The sequence below is a fragment of the Notechis scutatus genome, chromosome 1 (genome assembly GCF_049901735.1).
Source record: "Notechis scutatus isolate UNSWTSFEM ecotype Mainland chromosome 1, rNotScu1.2, whole genome shotgun sequence".
In the NCBI taxonomy this organism is placed as follows: domain Eukaryota; kingdom Metazoa; phylum Chordata; class Lepidosauria; order Squamata; family Elapidae; genus Notechis; species Notechis scutatus.
In genome coordinates this window covers 17,834,039-17,860,798 of record NC_142009.1, presented here as the reverse complement: position 1 = coordinate 17,860,798, position 26,760 = coordinate 17,834,039, and the positions used below count along the sequence as shown (strand labels likewise).

Sequence of the window (26,760 nt, the reverse complement as noted above, 5' to 3'; positions counted from 1 at the left end):
TAATGATTTAGAGCATGAATGAGCAATCTTGAAGACCAAGGGTTGCATTCAATACAAGTAGAAGTGTGGGTTGGAGTGAGTAGCTGCAAAAGTGGATGAAGCCACATAATATATGTGGCTCTGGAGGCAGTGTGATTATTTATATTTTCAAGTGGGCTAAATTTATTTGAAGGCTTGTGCTTTAACATTTACAGCTATATCTCTACCTTAACATGGTAGGAAACTGCTGATCAGATGACTCTAAAAGTTATTTTAAAAAGGCCTTGAGGGTTTCAGACTGTCTCCTCTCATCTAGAATGGTTTCCCTTTGTTTCAGAAGTTGTGATGATCCCATTCTTTCATTTCCTTTCTAGGTCTCCTGCATAAAAACCGGTAAAAATTGCTTCATTAGCTAAAGAATCTCTTAAAAAAAAAACCAACCTCAAAGGGATTTTGGAATCATCTAGCCTCTTGCAAAGGTTTCCAGCCCTTGAAACATAGCAGATGTATAATACATAGCATACTCAACTGATTATCCACAATTCTCCTATCATCAGTTTCTCTTTGTTTGGTTCCTAATCTGCATTTTGTCTATATTTTGAACAATTTAGAGAAATGTGATCTGGGCATAACTTAAAAGATAGATCCTGAATGGGTTTTGTCTAAAGCAGCTGGCTGAAGAAGTATCCCATTATTTATCAATGATCCCTAATATGCCCTTTTGGTCATAGTCTTGCTAGTCACCATTATGAATAAAAGGACATACTCAGGATTGCTTCTAAATCATGGGGCAGTTTATTTAACAAGCATTCCAGGAGTTAGACTGTTCTCTTGTAGTGGCTTGAGAAAAATCAAGGGTCATTGTTCTCAAATTGTTGTGTTCCCCACAATAGACCATGGTGATGACCAAAGTACACGTTTCTGAAGATTTATTATCCAAAATAGCTATACATCGTGTAATAGTGTCTACCTGGAAAAAGTGATAATCGTGGGACAGCAACTACCCAACACAATATGCTCACAGGTTTCTCAGAAGAATCTAGCTGGCCTTGCATCCAGTAGTCTGCTGCATTAAAGTCAATATTGGTCTAATATGGAAGATCCTTTCCTCCCGCCAGCATTCTGTCAGCTGGAACTTGATGGATTCGAACATCTTCAGATGAAGGACAAGCCACCTTTCAAATATTGCTGAAGATTAGCTCTAATCAACTGGCCAGTAGCAAGGGTAGTTGCTAGCAGTAATTCCCCAGCTCTAGGTTCCATGTTCTTGCTTTCACCAAATGAATTTCTTGCCTGAATATCTCTGAAATGCTTAAGTACTTTAGTGCCAAATGTATTTTAATTTTCAGTTCCATCTAGTGCTATTAAAGAGGCATTACTATATAATCTTGGCTGAATAATTTAAGAAAGGAAGACTATTCGGATTCTTAAAAGCATGAGAGGGGAAAAATGTATTCACATTCCTAGGCAATACCATTGGTGTAGCAAAGTTTATGGCTGATAGTTTTTATAATAAAGTTTTATTTAACTGTAAAAAAACACAAGTCGTAAGAGAAACCACAGCTTTGACAAGTGCATTTGCACCCACCAACTATATGCTAAGCCGTGCACTCATACTTTGGTTGCGCAAAGAAGCTAGTCAGTTTGCAAAATCTCCTCTTTATTGGCCAACTTGCCGTCCATCCTCTCAGCTTGTGGTAGGAGCAGCAGTCTTCTGACAGAGGCGGGCTAGCAATCCTGCCATTTGTAGGAGCGAATTTACTCCTTCAACTATCTTCATGTGCGTATAACCGATTTCCTAATCATAGAGGGGAAAAAAGATATTAAATTCAAATAAGCTTCCTATTTTTCCTGCTGTAAAGACACAATATTTCAGTATACATTCATGAAATCACAACCGCTATATTTTCATGTTGCAGCTACCTATGCACATGCAAACTGAGGTGTGGAAGAGGAAAACCACACAGAGGAAATACCTCAACTAAACAAGAAAACTCACCCCTGAGTAAAAAGCAACTAGTGTTACGTCTTGCCCTAAAACTATCCTCGGAATTCCCAACATCATTTGATGGAGACAGTTGTATACAGGTAGTCCTCGATTTACGACCACAACTGAGCCCCAAATTCCTGTTGCTTAGCAAGACAGTTGAGTTTTGCCCCATTTTTACCTTTCTTGCTGGTTGTTAAATGAATCATTGTAATTGTTAAGTTAGTGTCATGGTTGTTAAGTGAATCCGGTTGCTTCACTGACTTTGCTTGTCAGGTCGTCACAAAAGGTGATCCCGCGACCCTGGGACAAGAAGTGCCACTATCATCCATTCATGCCAAATGTCCGAACTTTGATCACATGACCATGGGGACACTGCGACCGTTTTAAGTGTGAAAAATGGTCAGAGGTTCACTTTTTTTTCAGTGCCATTGTTATTTTGAATGGTCACTAAAGGAAGGGTTGTAGGTCGAGGATTACTTGTAGTGGAAAAAAAGGGATGGATTAAAAAAATGTGACATCTCAGTAGATACAAAAACAGGGATACACCCTGTCTGAACTAGGAGGCCCTCTTAACATCAACTCAAGCACTAGTCACATAGCTGGATTACTGCAGTGCCATGTTCCATAGGGCTTTTCTTGAAATTCACCTAGAAGGTGCAGCTGGTCCATAATGCAGGGGAATAGCAGCCATGGGCATGCCTCACTATACTCATATGACTTCATGATTACCACCTCTAAAGCATAGTATCAGGTTATTTGGGAAACTACTTATGTCCCATAGTCTCTGCCCATTCGGTAAGATTTTCCATTCATTATTCCATTTGTATGATAAGCCACCTGATCCAAGCAATTTTATGTGGCTTGAAACGGGTAAACACATTCCAATAAAGCTATGTTCAAAACCAATATGCATATAAAACCCATCTGTAATCCATTTATAACAGAAAAGCATGATTCGCAGCAGAAATGCTTCTCAGCACAGCTTTTGGTAAGAGCTCTCCACCATATGCCAGACCCTGAGGCAAAGCGGCAGATTCCTGTCTTCATGGCCTTCCTAAAGGCTGGGAGGGTCAGGGCCAATCTAAGGTCCCGGTTAAGGGGAGGACCTTAATGTTGCACAGGGCGGGTGCCACAGCAGAAAAGGCTCCCTTCCTGGATCCTACTAAACAAAGCTCTTTGGCCAACGGGACCCACAAAACGCCTTTCCTGACAATTCTGGCAGAGATGATGTACATAAAGATCCCTCAAGTAGTTGGCTTCTTTGTTATGGCTCTTGCCCTCTGGAAAGAGATCTCTTAGAGACTCATTTAGCTCCCTCCCATTCCCACAAGGTGTTTTTTTTTAAAGCGGCTCTTCTCTCAGACCTTTGAGTAGAGTGTTTCTGGACTTCTGAGTGACTATCTGTACTTTATCTGGACACTTAGGTGACTTCAATTGTTGTTGTTTTTAACATTTTCCTATTGTAATTGCTAGGGCACCCAGAGTAATTCTATTAAATAAAATAAACACATCCAAGGGACACATGTACAATATGCAGCATGAGGTGAGGGGAGTGAAGCAGCTTCTTGAAAATCTGAAGACTCCTTTTAAGTTGCCTATCCTTCTACTCCTAAATGGATGACGAAGTCACTTCAAGTGGAGCAAGAGAGTTAGAGATGTTTTGTGCAATTTTACTTTGGGATGGGATGGAATTCATTAGTATCCTTTTCACCTGTTTAAGGAGGAAGTTTATACAGGATTATGAATGGATCTATATAAAGATCCAGATGTTAAAAAGATTCTTTCTTCAGGCACTCGGGCTTGCATAGCCAACCCTGCTGCTTACACCAGCAACTCCCACAAAACCTAACCTTAATAAACTCCAACTTCAGATATTCTGCCATTTGGAATGTTTTACAGACTCGGAAAATATTGCTGATGATGTCTTCAGGTGAGTAACCAAGCTTCCATAAGTGAGCAAGAATCTGAAGAAAGAACAAAATTATCATTTGATACCTAACAGTTTTAAAGATATACATCCAGTTTCTCAAACACTATTTTTAAGACAGCTCAAACATCAATGAAAATCAATATAATCACAATTAAATTATAAAGATAATGGACTTCAAAAAGGAGAACAAAGAGGAAAACTTGTGACATGTCTTTTCTCCATGACCCCAGCCTATTGTTGCCTTTAGAACATATAATTAAAACCATGATCTAGGGCAATATGTTAAACAATCCACGAGCTCCTAAAATGGCTGTGAGAAAGAGATCCTTTTACAGATGTGGTTCCTGTCCTATGTTCACATTTTACAGATGTGGTTCCTGTCCTATGTTCACATTTTACAGATGTGGTTCCTGTCCTATGTTCTGGCAAGAAAACCAGAAAGCAAAAGAGGCAAAAGATATGCACTCCTCTTGTGCCCACCTTGTAAGCTTCATCGACGTTTGCATTGACACAATGGCCGATCATCTCCTTCACCAACAATGGATGGGGCTCATCACACACCTGTGGCAAAAACAGGAGCATCATCATGAAGTCAAAAGCCCCCAATGCTATTGAAAACAGTTATGGTCCATATCTCCATAAAGAAAGATCAACCTATTCGAACTATATAAGGCTGCACAGGTCCTATAAGACCTGGAAAGATATGGGAACTACAAGTCTGCCAAAGTGGAACTGGTTCAGGATAATTTCATAGGAACTCAATAAAACACAGCCTAATCTCTTAAACACAGACTCTTCAGACTCTTTGTTTCAAACTAGCACATTTTTTTTTTAAATGTGTAAACAAATGCAATTTTCCCCTCAGGAAATTGACGTCCCAATTCATGATCTATATCTAAATTCTTCCATGAAACTGGTTGCTTACTGGCATGAACAATGACCAAAGTAGATGGTAGAGTGTTTAGAAGTCTGGTTCCAAGAAGGATTGGGGTAAAAAATAGCAAGCCATCAGGGTAAACAGTATTAAAGTGGGTGGATTTAGAGTCTGATCTGGCATAAAGCAACTTCCTATGTGACAGGATCTTAGAAGTGAGCCACTGTGGGAATATTCACGTGGGCAGGATAAAGATTTTCTTTGGAGAAGACATTTTTAAGATCAGGTTTTTTTTTTGATGGGGGACTTTAAAAAGGGGCAGCAAACAAGAGATGCCCAATGCAAAAGAAGAATCATGCTACCTTTAAATGCAAAACAATAAAATACATTTTAGGGGGTAATTTTCTTTAATGTAGCACCCCTTCCACCATTTTGCCAAAACTCCTTTACAATTCTGCAAATCGCACTGACTCTGACGGGCAAAAGAAAAACTTCCAAAAGAAGAGAATATATGTAGCTTAGAACTACGGAGTCCTTGGTGCTCTTTGAACTTGGCTGTTTGCTTGCAGAGATTTCATTACCCAGCCATGTAACATCATCAGTGCAGTTTTAAAGAAAAAACTTTAATTAACCTTAAATACATTCTCACTATTGATGAAACCAAATCCGGAATGGGTAGATTGCAAGTTGTTTAGTGCCTGTTAAAAGAATGAAAACATACTATCATTACTATATTTAAAAAAAGGTTATCCTTAAAGTTTTAAAGATCTACACAGTTTCTCAACCAGGAAAGAAAAATATCTAGATGTAACTAAAATGGCATGATTTTTGTACAAAAGAAGAGATAGGGGTATGGTTTGTAGAAGTTATTTAAAAAAAAATCTCAAAAAGGGGAAAATAAGAACTGAGCATCAACATAAATCAATGGCTGAAAGACTGCAGCATTGGAAAGAAACCAGGAAATAGAATATTGCAGAAGTGCAAATAGCATCCTACCGATTTTCACATACTAGGCTAAATATGAAGCCACTTAATACTTTATAAAATCCATCACCTGAATAATTATAATTCAGGATGCTGAAAGAATATTTTAATGACAGTGGAAATATTATAATCAAACTATTGCAATCATCAGGATGGTAGACAATACTCCCACTTTGGTTCTATCTGAAGAGGCCAGCCCATTTTCACTTTGGGATGACATCAAAATTCACTTTATCCCCAATGAGTGGTCTTAATACATTTAAACCCCATTGAAGAATTAAATTTGGAACTTTTCTGTGAAGAAGCTGTAGTATGTGACCAGGTATATGTTAGACAATGGGCCAACTCTTTTCTCCAAGGAAGGCAGCCATGATCCAGCTTCATGATACAAACTTGTGTTACTTTCCACAAAGAGTTCAAGCTGACACATGAAATTATATTGTGTTCACCAAAGGGATTGCACTGTCAGCTGTAAAAACTGCCACAGCTAGGAAGACTTGATTTTTATAATGCAAGTTAATCCAACCATTAATAACGGTGTTAGTTGGAGAGGAGGCAGGGACGAGGAAGAGAAAGAAAGAGAGTGAGAGAGAGATTACATTTTCAAATCAGTTAACTTTCTTGTAAAGCTTTTGTTATGGTTTTTGCAACATCAATATTGAATCTGCACTATGTCACCTGTAGAATCGAAAGTCTTTGCTGTCCATCTGTTTCTCCAGCGGCCAGTTTCACCCCAAAAAAACAGGGGAAAGTACCATATGGCAAAGCTATTTAATTTTAGCAATAGCAAATTCATGTCTCAACTTTGGATACTGACAGAATTAAAGAAGCTGCAGGAAGACATTACTCACCTGCCTCATGTCTCCCTGGGCTGTGAAGATAATGGCTTCTAGACCATCATCTGTATATTGTACATTCTCCTTCGCAATGATTTTCATTAGCCTCATAAGAATCTGGGCATCTGTTAGCTTAGTGTATCGCAGAACTGCACAGCGAGACTGGATGGGTTCTAGAGGGCAGTGAATTTAGAGATGAAATTACATTTATTTCTTGTCTTTATTATTTTTACAAATAATGCAAGTGCCAAACATACCTAATACAGATAGTCCTCGACTTATGACCATAACTGAGCCCAAAATTTCCATTGTTAAGTGAGTTTTACCCTATTTTACAACCTTTCTTGTCATGGTTAAGGAATCACTGCAGTTGTTAAGTTAGGGAACAGCTGTCAAGTGAATCTGGCCTCCCCATTAATCTTGTTAGGTGGTTATAAAAGGTGATCACAAGATCCCAGGACATTGCAACCGTCGTAAATATGAGACAATTGCCAACCATCTGAATTTTGATCATGTGACCATGAGGATGCTACAATGGTCGTAAACGTGAAAAACAGTCATAAGTCCCTTTTTTCCCAGTGTAGTTGTAACTTCCAACAGTCACTAAACAGGACTGTGGTAAGTGAAAGACTATTTGTACTCCTTCCTCCTTTTTCCACCAATCCTATGAGGTGAACTGGGCTAAGATAGTGTGACTGGCCCAAAGTCATCCAGCTATTTGTTTTAATGTAATTTAATTGCAGGGATTAAATGCAGTTGTTTTAGGAACACTGGAAGAAAAACATATTCAGCATCAACCATTTGTCCTTTTATCTTTAAAATGTCTACAGTGACCAGTAGCAACTGCCAGAATTTGAGGTAGGAATTTCACCTAACTCTGTTGGGAAATGCCAGAAACTGAACCCATAGTTTTCAATTATGGGGATATAATCTCTTTTCGATTTGGCCTATGTACTTTGCTTTGCATAAAAGGAAGTTGGTTTTAGCACCCATGCCTGGGTATACTGTGACAGAATGGTCAACATCCTTTCTAGATTTGAATTTGAAGCTGTAGTCAAGCACAGGGGATTCTGATGTCTACCCTCTCTTACTAAACCAAAACCACAGGTTGCCAGGAATTGCTCCTGCCCAAACCTCTGTTTACGTCAGAGTCCCCTGCTACATCACTCCTTAAAGGTATTCAAAACCAGTATTACTTTTACTTATGCACTACTGCTCCTCCTATGAAGGGAATCCAGAGCAGTGCATAAATAAAGCTTCTTAAAGACCAGGGATGAGTTGCCTTGTGATTACTTTGCTATAAGCCTGCTTGCCTTTTTGTATTATATATTTGGCTTTCATATATTCTACTGTTTTATGGGGATTTTTTCCCTTTGATATATATTTATTATTTAATTAAATGTATATACTGCCCGTCTCACTGTCCCTAGTGACTCTTTATTTATGAAACCATTTAACCCAATTAATTTGTTATTTGCTGTTTTGGCGTCCAGGGTTAGGCTTATGGAGTTGGGTGGTTTTATAAATATTATAGTAATTAAATAAATAACCCATACAGCAATCTATAATAAAACATAGTAAAGCAGTTACATTAACAGAATAACAGAGTTGGAAGGGACCTTGGAGGTCTTATAGTCCACCCCTTGCTCAGGCAGGAAACTCTTTATCATTTCAGACAAATGGCTGTTCAATTTCTTCTTAAAAACTTCCAGTGTTGGAGCTTCCACAACTTCTGGAGGCAAGTCGTTCCACTGATTAATTGTTGTACTGTTGACATTAGTTCACTTTATTTTATATTTAATTTAATTCAATTTTTTCACAGTGCACCTTTAACAGAATTAACAAATAACAGAAAGCAAACTTTCTTTAAAAAGCAGCCATCCTGGAAGAGATGTTACCTTACAAATGCCCCAATAAATAAGCATATCTTGAGCAACTATTCAAAAGTAGATGACTTGGGAAAAGTCACATCTCCTCCTTTGAGTTTCATACTTGGGATGTCACTTTAGAAGGCCCCACATGAAATCTTAAGCCAGAACCACAGGGAAGACCACAAGATGTACCTCCCAGTGATTCTAATGTTTGGATCCTATTGGATTCAATGATCTTTGAAATCATGTACTCAGTGACATCAAGATTCAGTACCTACATAAAGAGGCATAAAATCATGCTAATTAAGTTCTTAATTGGCTTAACTTTAAAACATGCAATTTCACAGTCAATTAAACCTCTCCAAACATTGTTTGCAGCACACCAGCCATCTTATTTACTCTGGTTCAGAGATTCTGGGATTATTTTGCCTTTTGGCTCAAGTCCAGTTTTCATATTATTAAATGTTTACATAGCATGGGTTGATCTCACATCACTGTGGCAGTGTCTGCAATCTACTGACTGTTTTTGAAGGGAACCACGTGAGAAGATCTCCTGCCAAGTGGCTATCACAGAGGCTCCTCACATGATCCTCTCAGTGATGTGCCAAATAATTATAAACAATGCCACCATGGGTGAGTGAGAACTTGTAAAATCTCACAAAGCATTTACACAGTGGTTTTCCAAATGTTCAAGACTGTTCTACAACTGCAATTTTACAGCAGCTTTTCAAGTTTGGTTGTTATTAGTATGTCTGCATTTATGTCTGCATTGAACACCTTTCATATGCGCTGTCTCTGACGTATTCTTGGCATCACCTGGCATGACAAAGTTCCAAATAGCGCAGTCTTGGAACGTGCTGGAATTTCTAGCATGTATATACTATTGAAACAGCGACGTCTATGCTGGCTTGGGCATGTCGTGAGGATGGCTGATGATTGGATTCCGAAAGACCTCCTGTATGGAGAATTAGTGCAGGGAAAGTGCCCTAGAGCAGTGATCCCCAACCTTTTTACGCCGTGGCCGGTATCCCCAACCTTTTTTATGGCGCGGCCCAGTACCGGCATTAGCTGGGCGCCGCCATCTTTTTGATGAAAAAGTGCTTCCGGTGAGCTTTCTACCCGGAAAAGCTCACCGGAAGCACTTTTTCATCAAAAAGATGGCGGCGCCAACAAGCTCAGCTGCCCGTAGGACTTGTTCCACGGACCGGTGCCGGTCCGCGGACCGTGGTTGGGGACCCCTGCCCTAGAGGGAGACCACAGCTGTGATGTAAGGCTATCTACAAGAGGGATCTAAAGGCCTTGGGAATGGACATCGACAGCTGGGAAACCTTGACCTCTGATCATTCAGCTTGGAGACTAAAGATGCAGCATGGCCTTCTCCAATTCGAAGGGACACTCATTCAGCAGGAGGCGGCAAAGAGGCAGTGCAGGAACCAGCGTAATCCTGGGGCTGGACGGGAGACAGACTGTATCTGTCCTCAGTGTGGAAGGGATTGCCACTCTCAAATTGGCCTTTTTAGCCACACTAGATGCTGTTTTAGGATCTCTTTTTAGAGCACGATACCATAGTCTCTTGAGACTGAAGGATACCAATGGCATTTATGAGTTAGAGCCAAGAATAAACTTCTGAGGAAATCCACTGCAGAGGTAAGTTTCAAATGTAGAACTTGTTACTCTCACCTGCTCTTTTACACCAGGCCCTAAGGACTGTGCCTTACAAGAATTCTCTTCAACCTTATAAAGCAAGAGGACATTTAAGGCCTTTATGCTTCTATCTTTACTTTGACGCTTGCATTGTGATAATAGAAATATTTATTTCCAATCTAGGAATAAGCGAGAGAGACTCACTCCTCCTAGCCAAATGGCCCATGTTCTTACCTATGATTTTGTCAGAAGCATTGCAAGCCAGAGCAAAACGAGTCGTTTTAGAATAAATTTCCATAGTGCGTCTCAAGGCTTGCTGGGCTCCATCTGTCATGCTGGTGGAGGAATAATAGAAAAGGCAAAATAAATTTAAGCCATGAAAGTTCACCAAAATGCCTGTCATCATTGGACAATATACCTTGTCCAGGACATGCTATTTACTAATGTAAACAGTTTCACTCAGGCTGACCTTAAAGGAAACATGACATTAGTACTCTTCAAATTCATATAGGTGATTGTTGGAGTGAGGAAAAAAACTTCTCACCTGTCTGCTTCATCCAAGATAATTATTTTATGTCGGCCTTTTGGAAGTGTCACTTTTTGTTGTGCAAACATCTTGATTTTGTTCCTGACGACATCAATGCCCCTGGAAGTAAAATGCTCAGTTATTACTTGTTATTCACTGGTATTAAACCTTGAATGGGGGCAGCATGATCTTTGCAAGCTATTTTAAGAGGTCTTGTCAGTTGAAGAATGGAGTAAGATTGCTTAAATTAAACACAGCTCTCCCTCTAACCTTTGATTCACCTGTCATTTGATGCGTTGAGCTCCAAAACGGCATCTTTCAATGCACAGCCCAGAAGTGCACGAGCCAGACAAAGGATGCTGGTGGTTTTACCGGTTCCTGGTGGGCCCTTAAAAAGAAAATAAAAAATAAAAAGATTCCAAAAGTCATCCCATTGTTAGGGACAACCTGGAATTTGGAAATTGTGGTGTTATTTCTTGAAACATGTCACCCTTAAAGGTTTAAGTCTAGAGAAGCTTGCAGACTTAAAATATAATCAATGGCAGCTATGGTAATTACACGAGTTACTGTCACAAAAAATAGAGGAAGTGCTAATACTGGTACTTGTTGTATTTTATACTTAATAGTTACTTAAGGAACTGTCTCTCCCCAATTGTTTCTATCTGTCTTATCTGGCAGGAAGAGTGGCAGGTACTGTCAGCTAGGGAATGACAACTGATGGGAACCACAAGAGCATTTTCTGTCGTGGCCGCTGCCTTTAGGAACATCATTCCCTTGTGATTAGTGAAGGCTAACCTTTTCCAGAAGGAGTGCCCAAAGCGCGTGCGCGAATGCGTGTGTCCAAACCCTCAAAAGGCAATGCGTACGCTGCCCATGCATGCACACCCCGTCCTCACACATGCACAGCAGAGACCCAATGACCAGCTGGCCAGTGGGAGGCGCACACGCGGTGGAGCTGAACTAGGGCGATGGCTCGCGTGCCCAGAGAGCGTGCTGCGTGCCATCTGTGGCACGCGTGTCATAAGTTTGCCATCAAGGGATTAGCCCAATCCTTGCTGGTCTTTCAAACTTGCCTTTTGCCTTACCTACCCCTGGGCCCAGATTACAGCCGATTTCCTAGCTGTGTGGATGATAGGTAAGGTTATGCCCAGCTGCTAATCGTTTCCATTTTTATTTGTTCTTATATTGTGTGGTTTTTGTTTTAACGTAAACCATCTAGAGTAAAAATGAGATAGGCAGCTATATAATTTGAATGAACAAATAATGGGATTCTCATCACTAACTGCCGGTGACTTAATTTTTTTAAGATGGCACTTAGCTTGAAACAAATTACTTACAGCAATAATAATATTTGGAACATTTCCTTCTCTTGCAAACACCTAGGAAAGAGAAAAAAAGGACAGTTAATTAGAAATGCAAGTTTCTGTACTTGGAAATTATAGTATGTATTTCAAATTTTGGGAAGTTATGGAGAGTTATGACGTAAATGTTTCAAAATCTCTTGCAACTTTCTTATCAATACTTTTTGCCTTCCTTGACAGTCTTCCATGCCTTCTAAACAAGTTCTCTTTTTAGAATTTGAAATAAGATTTTACAGGTGGTAATATAAGAAAAGAAACATCTTACTTTTCTCTGTTTAAGTTCTGTACTATGGAATCATCTTCAATCTATATTGAGCAAATAACAAACAAGGAATTCCATGCAACATGCTGTCACTTATGGTAATAAGTGCCCTCAGTTTTGGTATTCAGACAAGAGCTAAAATATAGAATTGTATCCATTACTTTAACCATCTATTACATTTTTTCCTTAGCCTTGTCTCATGGTAAACAAAAAGACATAAAAGAGAGTATCAGCAAATGATTCACCCTCTGTGATTTAGTGCCAAGAACAAAAACGATATAGAGCCCTTATAATAACACTTCCTAAACTGGTTCTAAAATCAATGTTTGAAGTGAGCCCAACATAGAGCACTAGAGCATTAGCTGTAGCCATAGGCAACTGAGAATTCCATGAGGATATTTGGATATTGTCGTCTTCTAAAGCCAACAAAGAAATGCAGCTCTCCTTCATTTCGGTGCCAGTTCATTGCAGGAAAATAACTCCCCTAGTTACAAGACCTACTTAGACCATTTTATGAATAGATCTTAAAATTTCATAGCCACTGAAAGAAGCATTCTTCTAACATAAAGTGGTTTACATACCTCTAATCTGCTAACAGTGTCTTCATTGCCAACAATTTCCGACATCTTCATTGGCCTGTATTTTTCAACCCTGTTGGACAAGACACATTAATACTCCCCCCTGTGCCAACGGCAAAAGAAAGGAAATGCAGTTGAAAGAGAGGGAACTGAAGCAGAAAATGAAGTTTGGAAACAAGTATGGGGGGAAGAGCAGGAAAAACGCAATCAAGTTAATAAGTACTAAAATAGTTTCCCCCAATTGGCATCATCTTCTAGTTGTATTAAAGAAGCATATTGCCTGGGTTCATACAATAAACTAAATTCTAAATTGAGGATTAGAACAAAATACAGTGGCTGATTTCACGTGACATATTGTGTTCACATCATGTCGTGGTGAAGACCTGGTTCCCACAACATGCTGACCATGTTGTGCAAACTCAAGAGATCATTTTCAGAAAACATAGGAGCATGTTGGCTGGCTAGATATCTGGAGAGCTTCAAGTTGGGGAGGCCAAACTGAATGGGGTCTTCTGATTTAACAGGGGGTTGGACTAGAAGACCTCCAAGGTCTCTTCCAGCTCTATTTTGATTGATTGAAATAAAGAACTGCATCATTTTTTTGCATCATAAGGTATGGGTGACCAATGCAGGAACTTAGCCTATAAGCATTTATCTACAGTAAATTGTCTGTAAGAGCCATATAATTGTTTCCAAAAACATTTGGAAGAACCAATAAAGAAGAATATTTGTAGCTCAGGGTTGAAATGAGAAGTCTTTGGTGCTCTCTGAGCTTGAATTTTTTTCTTGCAGAAGTTTCATTATCCAAACTAGTTTGGTATATTTTGCTTGCACATAAACAGATATGTTCCAAATCTAGCAGCTCCATGCCCAACATGCAAAGCTTCGTTAGTATTAACCTGGACCAGGATTTCTGTGACTTAGTATAACAGCAACTCTGAGTCACTGGGAGTTGGGCAGCATATTTATTTAATATTGTTATTCTGCACAAATGAAACTGCTTGCTAGATGATAGTTCTAGGGCAGCATCAAACACAAACTGGTGAATTTTGAAAACACTAGAGACGCAATTGAGTCCAAAATTTCTGTTAAGTGAAACATCCGTTAAGTGAGTTTTGTCCCTTTTTATGACCTTTCTTGCCACAGTTGTTAAGTGTATCACTGCACTTGTTAAATTACTAACATGGTTAAGTTAATCTGCCTTCCCCATTGACTTTGCTTGTCAGGAGGTCACAAAAGGGGATCACATGACCCTGGGACACTGCAATGGTCATAAATATGAATCGGTTGCCAAGCGCCTGAACTTTAATCATGTGACTCTGCAATGGTTGTGTGTGACAAATGGTCATAAGTCCCTTTTTTCAGTGTTGTAAATTTGGACAGTCACTAAATGAACTGTTATAAATCGAGGACTACCTGTAAACCTGTCTTGTGGGAATTTATCTGAGAATTGCAGAGATGAAGGGCAGCCTGGAAAATCAACCAACAACCCAGAAGAAATCTATGGCAAATAATTTTCATTTGCCAAGAAAACTGTAAGGCTGCTTCTATGTAGTCCACTGGAGCTGAATTTAATTTAGGTGAGAAGGGGTTCAGCACAGTATGCAGATTAGGCGAGTGTGTGAATACTGCCATCCCGACCACAGGTTTCTGTAAAGCCTCTTTCTCTCTCTGTATGTGTATGTATACACATATATACACACACATACACATATGTAATTTCTTATTATACATAAAAATGTGCCATCCAGTTGGGGTCAATTCTTTATCACCACCTGGATAGATTTGATGATTAACCTGGTCTTTCAGGTTTTCCATCAGTGACTTTCTGAAATGCCTCTGCAAAATCCAATTTATGCCCCTTAAATAATCTATCATAATTATATTTTCATCCCACCTTTAAATATGTAATTCTAAGTTATGAACTTACCTAATACTCCTTCCTGCTAAATTTCCCCCAACAGCAACAACCCCATAAGGTGGATGGGCTGAGAATTACTGACCCAGAGTCACCCAGCTGTCTTGCATGCATAATGGAGGCCTAGAACCCACAATCTTCTGATTTGTAGCCTAGCACATTGACCTACTCTTTCATTCTCCTCCAAAACCTACAAATGCCAATGCAAACCCCGGTCGGCCACTAGAGGGCAGGAAAAAACACTTTTAAGCACTCCCTCGCACTTTACTGCCTCCTAATGGCCGTTCAGAGTTTTGCAGCCCAGGTCTAAGCGGCCCCCAATGCAATCCCTCGCCACCCACCTCCCCAAAGTCACCATCTTAACGCTCCCACAAAAAGAACACCGGCTTCCTATTGCTGCGCCATCAACCTAACTGTCCGGACCCACTTCCCCCGCTTCGCAACCCTCAGTAACATCCTTTGGTGGGCCTGCCCTTCCTCCCCGGTTCTGTTTCTCACCAGGGCAATTCATAATGGCCGCTCCCGGCGGGAGAAGTAGAAGTAGAGGCGACATCAGCAGCGCTCCCGCCTTCTTTCCCTCCTTCAAGCAACTTCCCCGTCCCGGGTGCCGCCATTAGCGCTTCCCGCCGAAAGGCTTCCAAACCACGCCCCCATTTACGTCAAGAAATGCGCGGGAGGCCATTTCGACTGAGGGCAAAGACAGGGTTAGTCATGCGGGTTTCAAAAACTGACGCTCACGCCATCCTTGCTGTCATTTCTTTGCCCTTAGTTGGGTGGCTTCTGTCCTTCCTGCTGTCGCTGAGCGTCCCTGTCTTCTGATGCCCATCAGAGGAGTCGGGTTGAGAATCTGGATGTTTATCATGGAAGCTGTGACTCTACGATAAGAACCCACCTGGAGGATTCTGATTTAATCCAAAATGACTGTGACAAATAATATCTTATTTTATATGTTTAAGCTTTAACTCGCTGCAGAAATCCAGCCAGTGAGGTTTTTTTCTTGTCCAAATATTTTAACAGATAACAGATAATCAGAGTTGGAAGGGACCTTGTAGGTCATCTAGTCCAACCCTCGCCCAAGTGGGAGATCCTACACCATTTCTGATAAATGGCAGTCCAGTCTCTTATTGAAAGTCTCAAGTGATGACGCTCCCACAACTTCCGAGGGCAAGGCAACTTGTCATCTTATCTTAGTGGGAGATCGGGAGAAGCAACATTTGACCGAGTGTATGGAGTTTATGCCCAAGTCAGCCATGGGACAAAAATGGCATGTTAGAATTGCAGAAAAAAGTTAAGATTAAGAAGAGATTGGACAGCCATTTCTCCGGAATAATATAAGGTCTTGAGCTTATATTATTATTATTATTATTATTATTATTATTATTATTATTATTATTATTATTATTATTATTATTATTATTATTATTATTATTATTATTATTAAGGAATAATATAAGGTTCTATAAGACCTCCAAGGGCCTATTCTGTAAAATTGTGTTACATTCAGATGTGACAATGGCTGTGGGTATCCCAATAGCAAAGACAAATAATATAAATTATATATGCATATAATTTAACAGCAACACATGACAGCAACTTAATTGCTTACAAAGAGTGGTAAACAAAATCATAAGCATCACCTTAAGGAGATTAATATGCAAAGCACCGAGAGACAGAGAATGTGTCATTGAGCCAATAAATTCGAGGAGACTAAAGTTATCTCTCTAAAAAGATCGCACACTGATGCCTCTTGTTTTCCTGTTGATAAATTTAATAAGAGCTGCTGTTCTGGAGCTGCTCTGGGGCATTAAATGAGTATTAAGTATTGCCCAAAACTTGCTATTGCTTGGGTTGTTGAGGCCTCCTACTTCAAAAAGAAAAATCAATTCTTATTAAATAAATGTCTTCTTTATTCCTTTACCTAACATAGTTGCTCTTGGGATTATGGTTTCCACAGTATGGAAGCAGTGTGCCCCAGCCACGTGCATCCACAGAGGGAAGGAAGAGGGGATAGGTACATATGCATCACATTGTCATTGCACAAAAGATGCAAATAATCTACTCCATGTTACATATGTCATGTTGTGAATGACTCAGATTACATCATTTGTGTCATGAATGCAATGACATCGTGACATGTATGACTTTGTCCTGACTTCTTCCAGATGCTTATTGTTACAGCCTTTTTCTGGGATTTTCCCCCAGTTCTTAGTAGTGATCTCCTATCTCTTTAATAATCATATCCAAATCTCTTTGGTTTTTTTCAAGATCAACTAAGATTGATTGGATGTTGCTACTTGCTGCAACATTTTGAGATCCTGAGCAACTTGACATGTTATTAAGGACTTGGAATATTGGGAATACTATATTTTTACTCCTTGCGAATTGTTGAGATCTGTGAATAGCAGCATGGATTAACTGCAAAACTGCAATTGGCAGTTTTTCTGTAAGGGAGGTACACTGGCCCTGCACTGAATCTTTCCTCCTGGTCTGGTCATTGGGTCCCCCTCCATAGGAAGAGGAAGAGGAGAGCTTCCTGCTGATGTTCTACCTTGTGACAGATGACAGAATTGCAATTGTTCCGCCAAGTTGACCATAGAATCCTCTATAGAGGAGAAGGGGGAGAATGACTCTGTTGCTTTTGTATCTTGTGTGAGCAATAAGATGTTTCTGAATTCATTTATGTTCTATATTCCTGGATTATTTAGCACCAAATGCTGGATTCTGGTTCTCAAACAGCTGTGTACAACAGCCTAACATTGATTTGGTTGGATTCGCATACTGCATCTCACCCATATGCCTTTCTTTGATTGTGTTTATTCAGTGACCAGTCATTGTGGTCTCTAAACCCTAGTTTATAGTTTAGCATTATTGCCTGTCCAGCCAATTGTGGTTTATTTAATGAACCAAATTAAGCAGGCTACAGCTTAGAAGAATAAGTGAACCAGGCCAGAATCATTTTGCAGTGTATGATTCAGTTGGATTCTGTTGGAAGGAATTCAATTCATTCTGTTCGTTTTTTACTCTGTCCTTGCAAACCAAAAAGAAAATCAGTTTCACCCCCTTCCTATCAGTCCACCTTCAAAATGATGAATGAGTTGTTTCTTTTTCAGAAGCTGAGATTGTAAACCATTAATGCCAAACTTCTTGGCAAATAGCCCGCAAACAAAGGTATTTTGTGGGTGTCATTCAAGCTGTTGTCACAAGAATTGTGCAATACCCGTTTGGAACTGGGTCACTGATTTGCGGCCTCATTGGGACAGAACAATAAGTTGCAAGAGCTGGCTTCTCTTTGTACTGTCTTTGTCTGCTTCAGGGATGACCTTGACCCAAAAATGATGGATAAAGTAGCTGTAAGGCAGCATATGGCTTACAATAACAGGGAGAAAACTGCAGAATTTTTTCCTGCACCAGCCTTCACTAAGCAGGCATCCAATGGCCAGGAGTCCCATCATTTTCAGCCATTATAATAAAATACATTTGAAGGGCACCAGTTTGAAGGAGGCTGGGCTATACCTTGGTTAATATCTGTCCTTCAATTTGCTTGGTGATACAGGGCGTACCATAAGGTATCTGGAATACCTGGGAGCCATATTCCAAACATCTTGGGGCATCAGGGTAGAGTAGATTGAAGTAGGGTTTCCACTATTCTCTGGTTGTTGTTTTTTTCCCAAACCTCTTTTGTTCTGCAAGTTGTCGTTGCTGGACATAGGACTTGTTTTGCACTGCAAGAAAATTGAGGGGTCTCTGACTTGTATGATTTGGTTTTTATCCATGTGTGTCTTTTTTTGACTTCAACTCATTATGCATGTTGACATAATAATTTTGAGGTTCTCTATGTGAAAGAATCTATACAAGTGAGAAAATGTTAAAAGAGCAGATCTAAGAGCTGTATGGTAGTTTCTTCTGGGTGCTCCAGTATGTTTAGTTTTTTAAAAAAAAAGAATCTTAAGTAAGCATCCCTTTATGCAGAATCACAGTTTGTAGCCAAAAAGGGTATGTTCTTCTGGCTTGCTTCCAGAAGTTGTGGATGCTCCAACACTGGAAGCTTTTAAGAAGAGATAGGACAGCTATTTGTCTGAAATGGTATAAGGTTTCCTGCTTGTGCAGGCAGTTAAACTAGAAAACCTGCACAGTCCACTGCAACTCTTTCATTCTGTTATACTGTAATAGTAATATGAGAAAAAGAAGGATCTAAAGAAGGGGTTCCTGATTTCTTTGCAGCAGTTAACAAAAATGGTGATCACTACTCCCACCCTTCCAAATGACCCTGTGTGGCCTGGACCACATATCTAGAAAGGTGTCTTGTTTAATAGGGGAATTCAACAAAAACAAAAAAGATGATGATTCCGGTTCAAAATGTGGATTTATCTATGCATAAAATCTATATTATGAGTTACGTAAATCAAAACTGATTTTTAGTAATATGGACTGAACTCACTTCAATGAACAATTCCATTCCATGATTCATATTGTATTGATCGCGTGAACCTCTTTAGCTCAGATTCAATAGTGATTCTTAGCCCATTGTGATATGTATATATCAGATTATTCATAACTTATCATTGATATTTTGGAAAGTAATAATCTTTTCATTTTAAAATGTGAACATATAACAATTGGTAAAGATTTTTTAAATTTCATAGTTTTTGTTCAGGGTGCAGTTCCTCCATATATTTTTTGTTTGGGGTAATTAATAAAGATGCCAAAACTAACTGATTTGATTAGAGATAATGGACTAGACAGCTTTATTAGAGGCTGGAAGCCGTTTGTGGACTTTCTATGTGTTAAATACAATAACAGATGGTTGACAGAGGGATTTGAAGATTAGTGTAACATTTGGGTTACCCTGTTGAGTGTTTCTTTTCTTCTATATATATTATTAGATAATGGGACAATGTGATTATTAGATATATTTTCTCATCTGGAATATTTATTTAATATAGTATTTTTGTCAAATAAAGATGGGAAAACTTATAACTATTTGTAGACCCACAATATAAGGGGAAGAGAACCCAGCTTTTTTTTCTATTTTTCAGCATCCAGTTGGGGTGGATTCTTTATGTTCAATGTTAGATATATTTGACATTTGGATTTTTTTCCTCCCCTCCTCCCTTTTTATATACATTAAAAAACACTTTTTTTCTTTTTCTTCACTGCTAGTGTTGGATGTTCGTTTTTCTCTTTCTCCATTTTGTATTTTATTATTGTTGATAAACAAAAATAAAAAATATTTTTTCTTTGGGGTGATTTTGACTTAATGCGTTGAAAGAAATATAGACAAAAGAAATGGTGTGTCTGTTTTGATCTTCCCTCCACAAACACCACTAGAAAGCCATTGGTTCCTAAACTGTCAGATACCACATTGTGATTTGCCCAAGGTAGCTCAGCCATATTGGACAATCATCATATTTTCTTGCCCAACTTACCTCATAAGAGTGTTGTGTGGATAAAATTAAAAGATACCCATATTTACATTCTTGAGTTTCAAAAGAAAAGCTACATAGTATATAAATTTTTATAATTGGTTAGTACAGGTAGTCCCCGACTTATAACTACAATTAAGCCCACATTTTCTGTTGCTAAGTGAAACATTTGTTAAGTGAGTTTTCCCCCTTTTATGACACAGTTGTTGAGCTAAACACTGTGGTTGTTAAGTTAGTAATATGGCTAACAAGTGAATCTGGCTTTCCGCATTGACTTTGCTTGTCAGAAGGTTACAAAAGGTGATTACATGATCCCATGTAATCACCCTACACCGTGACCATCATAAGCATGAAGTAGTAGTTGGAAGTAGTTGGAATATACACTCTGGTATATGCAACATATAAAATAAATTAATTTGATATAGAAAAATAATACATTTCAATCTGATTCGATAAAACATGATCAATCAGGAGAGTTTCCAATAATATGGTAATTTTTTTTACAATGTTACATTTTCTATGTGTTATTTAAATACACCAGTTTGTGTATTATATATTTATTCCTGCTCAGAGCATGTGGGTACTTGCTGTAATTTTTATTTTCTGATTCTATTTGTGTTCCACTGCATTTTTGCCACTGTGCATCGTTTTCCTTCTTAAAACTTTTTTGTCTTAGAAGGTAACAGCATCTGCTCACTTTTTCTGCGTGCACAAACTAAGCAGGGTCAGGTTTGGTTAATAATTGGTTGGGAGGCATCAAAAGACCACCACTTAAGCCTCGGAAGTTCAAAAACATATTGGAAGGCAGCACTGCAAGATAGTGACATGGCTGCTGGCTCAAACAACAGCCAGCTTTACTCAAAGGCATCTTTGAATTTGATAGCAATTAAAAACAACGATGCTTGCAGCTTGTTAAGGCACCCACACTATGCCTGATTCACACTTAAGCGACTTTCTGAATTGACACGTTTTCTGGATTTGCATAATATACCGATCAATACTCTACAGCCCCGGAAAAGCCTAATCAAGACAAATAATGAATGAAACCTGCCACCCGATTTGTCGCTTTGTTTTGTTACAGGATTATTTTAGCAAATTTCACTTTTCTTAACATCTCACAGTTCAGGACAGCGCATCGGCAACCTTCAAAAATCACCTTTAGTTTTTAAGGGGATTCTAAAAGCCCTTGAAAGGGGCTGAGGGGCAGAGGAGAGCGCAATTTGCCCTTCCCCTTTATGGTTCCTTATCCCACCCTAGTTTAATCCGTAGTGTGGGAACACACCCTCTGTGTGCATGCATGAATGAATGGGCGAAGGATTCCCGCCCTCCCGCCTGATTTCCGCTGCAGCGCCGGGGCCTGAGAACCCAAGAGACGAGGCTTTTAGAACGCTCTGCGAAGGAGCCTCGATGCAAACAGCTGGAACTGCCCCTCCCCTCCCTTCTCCTCTCTACGGGCCCGCGCGGCTCCTTCCCCTTTTGTTCCAGGCAAAGGCTGGTTAGTGTGGCAGAAAGCGCCGGGGAGGCCAAAGCGCCGCTCGGCTCGGCTGAGGGGGCTCTTTGCAAGCAGCGGGAAGCAGAAGCGGGACCCGCGAGTGTCTGCCGGTTCTCCCCTCTTTCTTCCTTTCCCGGCGGAACCTCGTCGCCAAGCCAAGCTCGCCCGGACGGAGGTGGACGGAGGCAAGCCCGCCTGAGCATCCCCGTTCCTTGGCGGCATCCCTGCATCTTCTTGCCCGTCGCTCCGGCTGCCTCGGTGGATGCCTCTCCTTTTGCATCCGAAGGGAGTGGCAGGCGCCGGCCCGCCTTCCACGGAGCAACGCCGCCGGCGTCCTTTCTGTTAAAAAGAGAGCCGGGCGCTTTCGGGGCCATGGCCTAAGTCAGGCCGGGAAAAGGAAAAGGAAGAAGAAAAAACCCAGCTTTTGGGGGACCGACCGGGTCTCCGTCCGGACTGGCCGGGTGGAAGGAAGGTAGGTAGCGTAAATCCGAGAGCTGGAGAGGCAGCTGGGTGGGTTGCAAAGCTATGGGGGTGGGGAGGGGGATGGTGGAGGTGTGTGTGTGTGTTGGGGGAGACGCTTGCAGCAACAAAGGAGGGAGAGGAGGATGGGGGGCATGGAGGGGTGCAAGAAGAGTCTCAAAATGGGGGCGGGGGTGATTATTGGGCTCTGGGGTCCACAATTTGGGTGGTCCTGTGCCCCTTTCCCCTGACAGCAAATGTCACCTAGAGGATGCAATGTTGGGGTGTGGGAGAAGAGTCACCGGCTTTCTGGAGAAAGAAGGGGATGGGTGGGACCCACTTGAGAGTTCAATGGCTGTCCTTTGCCCCCCCTCCCAGTGGTGTGCATCCTTGTGTCTGAGGTAAGGTTGGGGTGTGGGGTGTGGGGGGAGATGGCTGGCACCTGTCCATGATTGAATTAAGATTCAGCCAGCGACCCAGACCACTTCTGGGCATGGGTGAGGAAGAGGAGGTCATGCTGTCAGCAGCAGGCTGCAATTTCTGTGGGGCCAAGGCCAGGTTTTGAGTCAGAAAGATTTGAGGTGTGGGGGGAGGGAAGGATGGATTCTGTGCACAACCTTCTTCCCCCGCCATGAGTGAACGCACACTTCCTTTAACCGCCAGCTGGCGTTGTGCTTGGTGTTTTTATCTGACATATACACGTGATGGGGTATGTTTGTGTAGATGGGAGTGGAGCAGGGAAGGCGGCTTTAGTCTTCTTCTCCAAATGCCCTGGGATGTAAAAGCTGTGAAGAGGGAGGTTCATTAGTTAAGTTTCTTCTGAGACAAGAAGCGTAAGAATGCAGGAATGTGTTTAAAAGGGAAAAGAATGAAAATAAATGTGGGACCTATTCCCCATCTTCCTGAAAATGTTTATTCACTTATGAAGAGGTACTTTGTGTTAAGATGAGAGAGATAGGTTGAGGGTGCCTATAAATAAATATTTGGAGTAATAGCGATGGGAGAGGTGAAGGATGACATTTAGTCATAGTGCAGTCATATTTGGGATGGGACTGAACTTTCCTAGCTGGCTTTCAGCAACAAGTAGAAAGAAGATATGACAATTCTCTGAGCATTGGCAGAATGTTTTCTCGCTATTGTTAGGAACCTGGAAGGCACCTCATACAGGTAGTCCTCAAGTTACAACCATTAGTTTAGCAACTGTTCAAAGATACAACAGCACTGGGGGGGAAAAGTGACTTTCAACCAGTCCTTGCACTTAAACTGTTGTGGCATCCCCAAAGTCACTGAATAAAATTTGGGTGCTTGGCAACCAGCATGTATTTACAATGGTTGCAGCATCCCAGGGTCATGTGACTGCCATTTGCAAACTTCCCAGCTGGCTTCTGACAAGCAACATCAATTGGTGACGCTGTGTTCACTTAACGGCTGCATGATTGACTTAACTGCATTGATTCACTTAACAACCATGGCAGAAAAGGTAGTAAAATTGGTCACAACACATTTAAAAACCACCTTGCTTAGCAATGGAAATTCTGGTTCCAATTATGGTCGTAAGTCAAGGACTACATTGCAGTCACTTGAACAAGACTGAGTTGACCTTGAACATGTGCTTCAATAAAAAAAAGTGGGGCTGTGTTGGAGATACTTTTTGCCCTGGATGGTGAAAAGCTCATGCAAAATACAGCATGGGTGTATTGTTATTCTGGCCACTGTTGTAAAAAGGACCTGCAAAGTACAGGTAGTCCTTGACCTACAACAGTTCATTTAGTGACCAAAGTTACAACGGTACTGAAAAAAATGACAACTGTTTTTCACACGGCCTTTGTAGTATCTCCATGATCATGTGATCAAAGTTCAGTTGCTTGGCAACTGGTTCACACTTATGACAGCTGCTCTGTCCAAAGGTCATGTAATCACCCTTTGCAGTCTTTTGACAAATAAAGTTAATGGGGCCAGATTCAATTAACAACCGTGTTACTAACTTATCAACTGCAATGATTCACTTAGCTGTCGTGAAATGGAACAAAACTCACTTAACAAATATCTCACTTAACAACACAAATGTTGGGCTTAATTGTGGTTGTAAGTTAAGGACTACCTGTACATACCAACAGATATTAAAGTCCATGGGCCAATGTCATCCTGAGAGTTGGAGTGAACAAGGCTGTTTTTATTTATTCTCTGAAAGTGCCCAACTTGAGAGCTAACCTCATTTTCCCTGATCATGACATTGCTCTGGGACAGCTATATCTTGAATCATCATAATATGGTTGTTTTCCTTTATGGATTTCCAAGCATGGCCCCTTGACCACTTTTAAAATGTGGGCTTGGTGTGTTGGTGGGTTCAATTATCCATATTGCAAAACAAAATGCCCATGCATTTTGTTAATGAGCAACCAGCTCTCAGGTCCCAAAGTGTGCATTTATGCAAGATGGTGTGGGGTGCCTGTATATTTTCTTTTAAGTTAAAAATAAAATATTTTAAAAAGGCATCATTAGGAGTGTGGCAGTTTGATGTGAAAACCCTTGTTGCAAACCCTGATCTGTGGATGACACACTTTGAAGAATTTTGAAATGTTTTCCCACCTTTTCTTTTTAAAGTTAGCCTATTTCGGGTTTTTGCTTTTCTTTGCTTTAGCCTCAAAATGATTGGAACGTGTGCTGCCAGTTTTTAACACACACTATCAAAACCAGATTCTAAATTTACTCAGTGTTTTTCTTTAATCCACAGACCCATCGAAACCTGTTGTTAGGCAAGATGAAGGGAGCAAATGAAGTGCAGCCTGTTTTGACTTTCATCAGATATTGAGTTGCATTATGAAGCATTTTGATGGGATGCGGTGGCTCAGTGGCTAAAATGCTGAGCTTGTCGTTCATAAAAGTTGGCAGTTCGGCAGTTCGAATCCCTAGCGCCACGTAACGGAGTGAGCTCCTGTTACTTGTCCCAGCTTCTGCCAACCTAGCAGTTCGAAAGCATGTAAAAATGCAAGTAGAAAAATAGGGACCGCTTTGGTGGGAAGGTAACAACGTTCTGTGCGCCTTCGGCATTTAGTCATGCTGGCCACATAAACATAGAGATGTCTTCGGACAGCACTGGCTCTTTGGCTTTGTAATAGAGATGAGCACCTCCCCCTAGAGCCGGAAACGACTAGCACGTATGTACGAGGGGAATCTTTACCTTTACATGAAGCATTTTTAGTCAGATTTAACAGAACAGAATAACAGAATTGGAAGGGACCTTTGAAATATTCTAGTGACTAGTCCAACCCCCTTCTCAAGTAGAAGACCCCAGGTGGACAAAAATGGGACTGTCTATAAAGTTTCAATCTTATACTGTGTCTTTTTTGGGAGGTGGGGAAACTTAAGTTATGGTACTTTACAGTTCATGGAACATTTATGAGCAGATGCAATTAATATGCTATTTAATATTCGTGACTTGTATGTCTCCAAGATCTCTTTATACATTATGATGTACTGTATGAGTCTGTGGCAAGCACTAAGGATCACGGGAAGAATATCAGACATGACAATTTGCTCCTATAAACCAGTTTTATGCTAAGAAAGGATTTTCTGCTACAACAGGATTTATTCTGTAATCATGAAGTCTGGCAGGCTTTATATAGAGCCATACCTGCCATTTGATCAGCAAGAGTTATAGTAAATAAGAATATTTCCATTTATGTTTAAAATTGATTTCCCTTTTTTTAACCCAAGGTGTTGGGTTACGTTGAGTTCCTCTCAGGTGTCTGCTGTCCACAAACGGGCCAGATCCAACCTTGCTCATTCTTTCAGAAGTTGCATACAACTAAAACGCTAATGATGAACATATCACAGTGACATGCCATGCTATTTTTCATGGCACATTAGACCTCTGGAGTATTGTCTGTCTGTGTGTGTGTTTGTTTACTTCAAGTTATTTATAAAAGTAATAATACAGGGATATAAATAAATAAAATCACTGAACCAGAAGATGAGTGCATGGGATAATAATTGCAATATATTATTTAATTTGAAGGTATTTCTAAAAACTTATATACCATTTTTCATTTTCACTAAATAAATTCCAAAATGGTTTACAATTAAAAACATGATTCCAAAACACAATAGAACTCCAAAATCTATGTTATGTTGAATCCTGGTGACTGCTTAGACAGGTCTCTGCAGTTTTCTTGGCAAGATTTTTCAGAAGTGGTTTGCCATTGTCTTTTCCCTAGGACTGAGAGTTGACCTAAGGCAGGACTAGAATGGCTAGTTTCTAAACTGATGCCTTAAACACCAGTTTGGCTCTTATTGCATTACATACATTTATACATATAGACATATATTCTTCTCTTGCATTTTTAAAACTATTCCAAACTTATGGTTTTCAGAGCTTTTTTGTGTGTATTTAGAACAGGGGCCTCCAACCTTGGCAACTTTAAGACTTGTGGACTTCAACTCCCAGAATTCCTCAGCCAGCAAAGCTATTTGAGGAATTCTAGGAGTTGAAGTGTACAAGTCTTAAAGTTGCCAAGATTGGAGACCTCTGATTTAGAACATAATTGTTTACAATTACTGGTTTTGACTTTGCTGAGTGAAGATTTTAAATAATTAGTTTAATAGTGGTGCTTCTCAATATTATATTAACTTT

General features: G+C 40.2%; 2 protein-coding genes across 6 annotated transcripts in view; one reads left to right on the top strand and one right to left on the bottom strand.

Moving 5' to 3' along the window:
- Positions 1-751: 751 nt before the first annotated feature.
- Positions 752-15,435, bottom strand: RFC2 (replication factor C subunit 2). Of its 2 annotated transcripts, XM_026672385.2 has the most exons (11): positions 15,252-15,435; positions 12,839-12,908; positions 11,972-12,013; positions 10,916-11,022; positions 10,653-10,754; positions 10,343-10,443; positions 6,609-6,766; positions 5,406-5,471; positions 4,380-4,460; positions 3,820-3,933; positions 752-1,777 (listed from the first exon to the last, which is right to left on the bottom strand). In XM_026672385.2, exons 1-11 carry the CDS (start codon positions 15,365-15,367, stop codon positions 1,667-1,669), a joined length of 1,068 nt encoding a protein of 355 aa, XP_026528170.1. In that variant the 5' UTR covers positions 15,368-15,435; the 3' UTR covers positions 752-1,666. The 2 variants fall into 2 exon arrangements, with proteins under 2 accessions (XP_026528170.1, XP_087800398.1); XM_087944272.1 differs by lacking the exons at positions 752-1,777; positions 3,820-3,933 and adding an exon at positions 4,209-4,225 and having other exon boundaries at positions 4,292-4,460.
- A 6,172-nt stretch (positions 15,436-21,607) lies between these two features.
- Positions 21,608-26,760, top strand: part of CLIP2 (CAP-Gly domain containing linker protein 2) — an 83,358-nt gene continuing 78,205 nt past the window's right edge. For all 4 annotated transcript variants that reach the window (XR_015745428.1, XM_087944022.1, XM_087943955.1 and 1 more), the window contains exon 1: positions 21,608-22,140. The gene's annotated coding sequence lies outside the window, so the exon portion shown is untranslated. The remainder of the gene's footprint in view (positions 22,141-26,760) is intronic.